Raw genomic sequence first — 6145 nt, forward strand, 5'->3', positions numbered from 1 at the left:
GACAGTCTCTTCACATTCATTCTGTACTTCTTTAAATTCATTCCACAATTTATCTGGTTCCCTATCAATGAGGTTCAGGGCCTCAAAGGAATTTCTGACGTTCTCCTTGAAAATGATAAGTATGTGTTCAAGAGCATTTGGTAGAAACTTCTACTTTAGCTGGGCCTGGAACTTGTGCATAAGCAATTTCTGATGTCTTTCACAGTAAACCCCTGGCCACGTCAGGAATAACAGAGTTCTTTTGCTTCCTTATAGTAATAGCATGGACAGTTTGGTTTCTGTGTATTTCACTTGGTGACATCTATGTATAAACATCTTTTTTTTGGGGGGGGGGGGGAGTCTGAGTTACCAAGAAAGCAACCGATTGACATAATCTGGCTTCATGTTGGTTTTACATTTTCATCCTTAGCATTTCTAACTTTGGCATTCCAGTCTCCAGTCACAAGGAGCACATCTCACCTACATGTTTCATCAATTTCAACTTGAACTCGATCCTCAAACTCCTCTTCTTTTGCATCAGGGGTTGAAGCACAAACTTAAGATGATGGCATTAAGGGGATTATTTTATTTATTTTATTTATTCGTATTTTTATACCGCCCTATCTCCCTAAGGACTCAGATCACCTCACATCCAAACATTGTCCATGATACATCTTTCCTGATTAGAAAAGCGATACAGTTCCTTCTTCGGTTTTCATGTCTTGAGCAATAGACAACCTCATCAGTTTGAAAGCGTCCTTTGAGTGCATTTCAATTTGATGATGCTTGAAGACATCGCCATGTGGTCATTTCACCTTTCACCGTGTTGAGCCCTGCAAAGTCAGCCTCCAACAACAATTTAAGCCCACACACCTTCCTTGAAGCGCACCTTCCCTCCAGAGCTCTATTGGGGAGCCCTGCCAATTCTCGAGCCTCTCAGTTCATTTAATGATGGTGAAGGTCATTTCACAAACCAAACAGCAGCTCAATCTTCCTTCATTTAATGACCAATTGATTTGCTTAACGAGTATGGTAAAAAAAAAAAGCTGTAAAAATGAGTCCCATTCATTTTATAAAGTGTTGATTTAAGACCCTAATGGGCAAGCTTCTTTATGATTATAACTCGAGGGCTGCCTCCACCCTAAAAGATGCTCAGCAGCTCTCCAAGTGCCGTCTGACCTGAGGGGCACATCATCCAGCAGTGCATTGCCAATTGTTTTATATTTCCTATTAGGTGTTCTTCTTTTTCAGGAGTGGTTTGCTCCTGCCTCCACCCCACTCTACTCAATATGCGGGGATGCCTTTGCTGCTGTTGTGATCGTCTGCCTTTGTCACTGCTGCTCAATATAAGGGCCTGCTTGTTTTAGCCGGGCAGCTGGGATGCTCTTCTCGCATTGAGTGATCTTGCTGAGATTATAGATTCTTGGCGTGCACTCGTAGCACCCTTTCACTTGTCCCACCCAGGAACAATCGTCCCCCACACCATGATGGGGCAGCACAGCAGGATGCCAGGATTCATGGGTTAACAATGCAATGCAATTGCTAAAAAAAGCAAGTGCCATCCTAGACTGCAGCAACAGAAGTAGAATGTCAAGATCAAAAGATGATGTTACTTCTCTCAATTTTGCATCGGTCAAAGCAGACTTAAGTCTGGACAATACATTGTAGGAATCCTAAAACCACAGCCATATCTAGTCCAACATCCTACATCCTGCTCAGTCCAGGAGAGCTTCTCTGATAATCTCTCTTTAAAGACCTCTAGTAAAAGAGCTGCTTTCTTGTGGCAGTCTGTTCCTCTGGCTGACATCTGATGCCATGCTGAGGCTCCTCCTGATGTGTAGACGGATCCTCCTTTCTTGCAGCTTCCCCCCTTCACTCCTTCTGGCTAGCTCTGGGGGCACTACAGAATAAGGCCACTCTTCTGCTGGACAAACCCTCCAGACATGGGAAAGCAGCTGTCCTCCCTCCTCCTCTGGAGGCTAAGAAGAACCTTGACTCTTTCCTCACAGCACTCTCTTTTCAGCCCCTTGCCGGTCCACTTCGGCCTGGCTCCAATTGGCCCCTGGGCTTTTGGATTTGGGGCCCCCAGAATTGGACGCAGGACTTCATAGGGGTCCTGGAGGACAGAGTACAAGGAACAATTGCTCCTCCCGATCTGGATTCTGTGCTTCTGCTAAGCCCCCCACCTCAATGTAGTTATAGAAGCTGCACCAGACTCCTGCCTGATGACTAACTTGAAGGAAAGACGCAGACAAACAGTGTGAAAGTCTCACCGCCTCTCCCAATTTTGCTCACTGACAGGTCTCACCCCTTTCTGATGAGAACTCTGCCAAGCACTAATTCCCAAGGACACACTCCTACAGTTCTTGTGCTCACTCTTGCTATGGTGACACAATAGTCCTATTCTTCCAGTCATCAAGCACCAATGCAAGCTTCCCCTATACATTAAATTAGTTGTAGATCCACTCCGTAAGTAAATCACATCTACTTCCCATCTTTTCTTGGACCCCAGCACTCCTAGCACTGGTTTCAATTCCACTCTGAACAAACCCACATCAATTCCATGCAAATCCCTAAAATCCTCTCACTTCCATTCATCCCAAATCACTTCACTTCTACTCCTCCTGCTGGAAGTTCTTTATTTAGTCATCTTCCCTCACAAAACGGTTGTTCTGTGGGTCTACCCTGCTTTACTTCTTTTGTTCCTTACTCTCTTTCACTATTTTTTTGACAACATTTTCTCTCAATGTGCACATGATTTCTGTCATTCATACATTTTGCAGTAATCGTTCCCCCCTCGTTTAGAGCTTCCCTCATAACTTCATTTCTTTTTTTGTATTTCTCATTAGCATATCCCCCACCCTGGAGTGAGTGCTCAATAGGCCATGGAGGCCATAAAAAGAAATTGGAGACAATGGGAAGAAAGCCGCTTGCATGCAGAAGTGGGTGACCAGGACAAAAGGACATTGAGATGGTCTGGCCGTGCAGAGGAGGAAGGATGACCAAACCAAATGTACGGAAAATGTACGGAAAAGGCCATGAGAAAGTTGCTTCACTTTTTGTGTGTGTGTAAATTTTCCCCTCAAGATCCACTTTTGACCCCACTAGAAAATGGTCTGCTTCACATTTAGAATGTTTCATTCTGGTACTAACAACACGCTCAGACTTTCCACATTAAATCAAATCAAATCTGCCTTTTAATTTCACAGCTTCCACAAGTTTACATATAAATCTGAAGTTCTTAATCCAATCCTGTACACCACCCAGAGTTGCAGTGAAGTTGCCATGGAGTTGGGTCCCCTTACAAATCGGAGGGAGACTTATGCTTAAGCCTCACATCCGAAGCATACTTTTTCTAAGCAAGTACACACCAATCATTCTCATTCGTTTCTGGGTCTCTGAACAGCCCAGTCACCGCCTGCCCATCCATCCGTTCATCTCATCCGATAGAATATCTCTCCCCTAAATTGCATGCATTCAGAACCCAGGTAATAATGTGCAATTACCACCAGCTTAGATTCTTACTTGGGGACCCACCCATCAAAAAGTTGATACCAGTCCATACTTTGACTCTTTCATTCATAAAAAAAGACCCCAGTTACACGACCTGTATTTATCAGCTCCATCCATTAACTTTCCCCTTTCTCTCACCAAGGTGCCAGCATTTCTATATTTTATTTCTTTCATTTGTGAATTGCTACCGAATGCCATTTACTTCTTCCGCATGCTCAGCTTGCAAATGCCCGGGCCTCCCTCCCTGGGTACCCAGCCGAGCCCCACCCCCGGCTGTAGAGCCAGCCAGAGAAGGGGGTCCGGGCGGACAGAGCGGACCCCTTTGGCCGGGCTCCTTACCGGCAGGGAGGCCACTTTGGGCACCTTCCGGAGCCAGGAGACCGAGGAACAAGGGAATCGGAGTCAGGTCCAGGCATAGGAAGCCGAGGCCAAGCGGTGTCTTGCGAAGTCGGCCCCGACTCTCCTCCGCTTCAAGAGGGAAAAGCGGGCGGGCGAAGCTGAGAGGGAATCGGCCTCACACCGAGCGAGGATTCAGAGCGTTTCTGCACCGCAAAAGGCCGCCCACCGGAGTCACGGCGACCATCCCCGACGGCCGAGGGGAAGGCGGAGAAGGGAGAGCCGGGGAGGGAGGGGCGCGGGGGGCTCAGCTTCACCCCACCCCCAACGGCGACAGGTGTGCGCGGGGGGGGGCAGCCGGGGAGGGGCGCAGCGGGGTCTCTCAGCGGGCAACACCCCCACCCCGCCCGCGCAGAGAGCCCGTCGGGCCCACCTTGGGCAGCTCGCGGAGCTGGTTGGCGTCGAGCAGCAGCTCCTCCAGCGAGCGGCTGTAGCGGTAGACGTCGTCGGGCACGGCCTGCAGCGAGCAGTGCCGCCGGTCCAGCGTCTCCACCTGCCGGTTGCAGCGCCACAGCGGCGGCATGCAGCGAAGCATCCTTGGCGCCGGGGCGGGCGGGCGGGCGGGCGGGCGGGCGGGGGCGCACCGGGCCGCGCGGGCTCAGGGGCCGAGCCGGCGGCGCGGCATCCCGGCGGCAGGGCTCCTCGCCATCCGCCGCGAGGCACTCTGGGACGGCGCCGCCCCTCCGCGGAGGACTACAGCTCCCAGAGCGCCCGGCCGGAACCATAGACCGCGCGTCCTAGCGCGTCCCGCCATCTGCGCAGGCTCCCAGCCCGGCTCTTCCAGCGGCCTGAGCCGAGGCCCACCCGCCCCGCCCCGCCCCTGGAAGAGGCTGCACCCGCGGAAGTAGGTCGCACGCTCTGGGCCCCGCCGCCGCCAATGCCGTCGAAAGAGGCGGCGTCGCTAGTGGCCGGCGCAATTTCGAGTTAGTCTTCAAGGGCCGCCCCGCCCCGCCCCGTGGAGCGCATGGCAGTAGTCCAGCCGGGACCGTGGACCCGGGCAAAGGCCGAGCGGCTACTCCGGCAGGATCGCCAAGCCGGGCCCGGGAGTCAGGCGCCCCCTCCTCAGACCCACCTAGGGGGGCAAAGCCCCTGCCTGGGCTGAGCGGAGCCGCCGTTTCCCCCTCCAGGCCTTGGGCCAACACCACGACGACGCCCGCTCAGGGCCGGAAGCTGCAGCTGGACGCTGCCCGCACCCGGCACCGGCCAGACCAACCCTGGGCTGCCGATCATCTCCCAGTTGCCTCCGTGAATAGTGCAGCGGAGGGGCAAGAACCCCGAGCCTCCCCCCACCACAACAAAATGGGAACCAGCCGGAGGGAGGACAGACCCCTGCAAAAGACTGCCCTGCTTAACCCTTCCACCCGTGGGCTGAACCTTCCCAGAGGCCTCCTTCCAGCACAGCCAGCCCTTTCCCTCCGTGGCCCAGCCTGAAAAAGGGCCAGGGATTCGCCTCGTCCTCCTCTGAACGATGTTCCCCCAGAAGGGAAGGGGGACCCCAAAAGGACATTAATGGGGTCAAGTCCAAGGATGGCCTCTGGAGAAGGGGTGTATCCCTCACAAGGAAGAGTGTCCTGTTATTGGGCTTTCCCACTTCAGTGGGATCACCTCCTCCAAGCTGGACCCTGCAGGAAGCGGGATTCTGGAGCAAACATGGCTGGAAGCTCTCCCTTGTGTTTTAGGTAGCTGGGGGAAAAGGGATTCCGTGGCTCAGTGGTTAAAGACACAGAACTTGTCACCTGGAAAGCTGACAGCCTGGGTTCGACACCCCAGCGCTGCACGACGGGGTGAGTTCTCCTTACTTGCCGCAGCACCTGCTCACCTAGCAGTTCCAAATGTGAATAGGTAAATAGGTAGCAGTGGGAAGGTAACGGCATTTTGTGTGCCTCGGCATATACTCATGCTGGCCGTATGACCATAGAAATTGTCCTCGGACAACACTGGCTCCCTCGGCTAAGTAATGGAGATGAGCACTGGCCCCTAGATTCAGACATGAGTGGACAGGGCTTTAGTGTGGAGGAGACATTAAGCAGAGATAACGTACTGGTTTTCTTGTCTATGGAGATTCTCAGTCATCCAGTCAGAGCTGAAGAAGCTTCTTGGATGAGAAGTGAAACGTATTAAAAGAAAAACCAGAAAGTCCAGTTGCTTCTTGAAAAAGCATCTTTGGGACTACTGGTTTTGTTCAAATTGATTTTTTCAATTAGTTGGAATTAACAAGGAGGCCAAGGAAAATGCAGCAACACCAACACCACCAAAT

The 6145-nt window shown here is 52.0% G+C and overlaps 1 protein-coding gene across 15 annotated transcripts in view; it reads right to left on the reverse strand.

Moving 5' to 3' along the window:
• SCRIB (scribble planar cell polarity protein) overlaps positions 1-4541 on the reverse strand; it is an 83437-nt gene extending 78896 nt beyond the window's left edge. For 4 of the 15 annotated variants that reach the window (XM_058179038.1, XM_058179033.1, XM_058179027.1 and 1 more), the window contains exon 1: positions 4262-4539. In XM_058179038.1, coding sequence (XP_058035021.1) covers positions 4262-4423 — 162 coding nt within the window. In that variant the 5' untranslated portion in view covers positions 4424-4539. Of the gene's footprint in view, positions 1-4261 lie in introns of all 15 variants that reach the window. The other 11 variants (XM_058179040.1, XM_058179032.1, XM_058179039.1 and 8 more) reach the window with 8 other exon arrangements.
• Positions 4542-6145: the final 1604 nt, after the last annotated feature.

This window comes from Ahaetulla prasina, chromosome 3, assembly GCF_028640845.1.
Source record: "Ahaetulla prasina isolate Xishuangbanna chromosome 3, ASM2864084v1, whole genome shotgun sequence".
Lineage (NCBI taxonomy): Eukaryota > Metazoa > Chordata > Lepidosauria > Squamata > Colubridae > Ahaetulla > Ahaetulla prasina.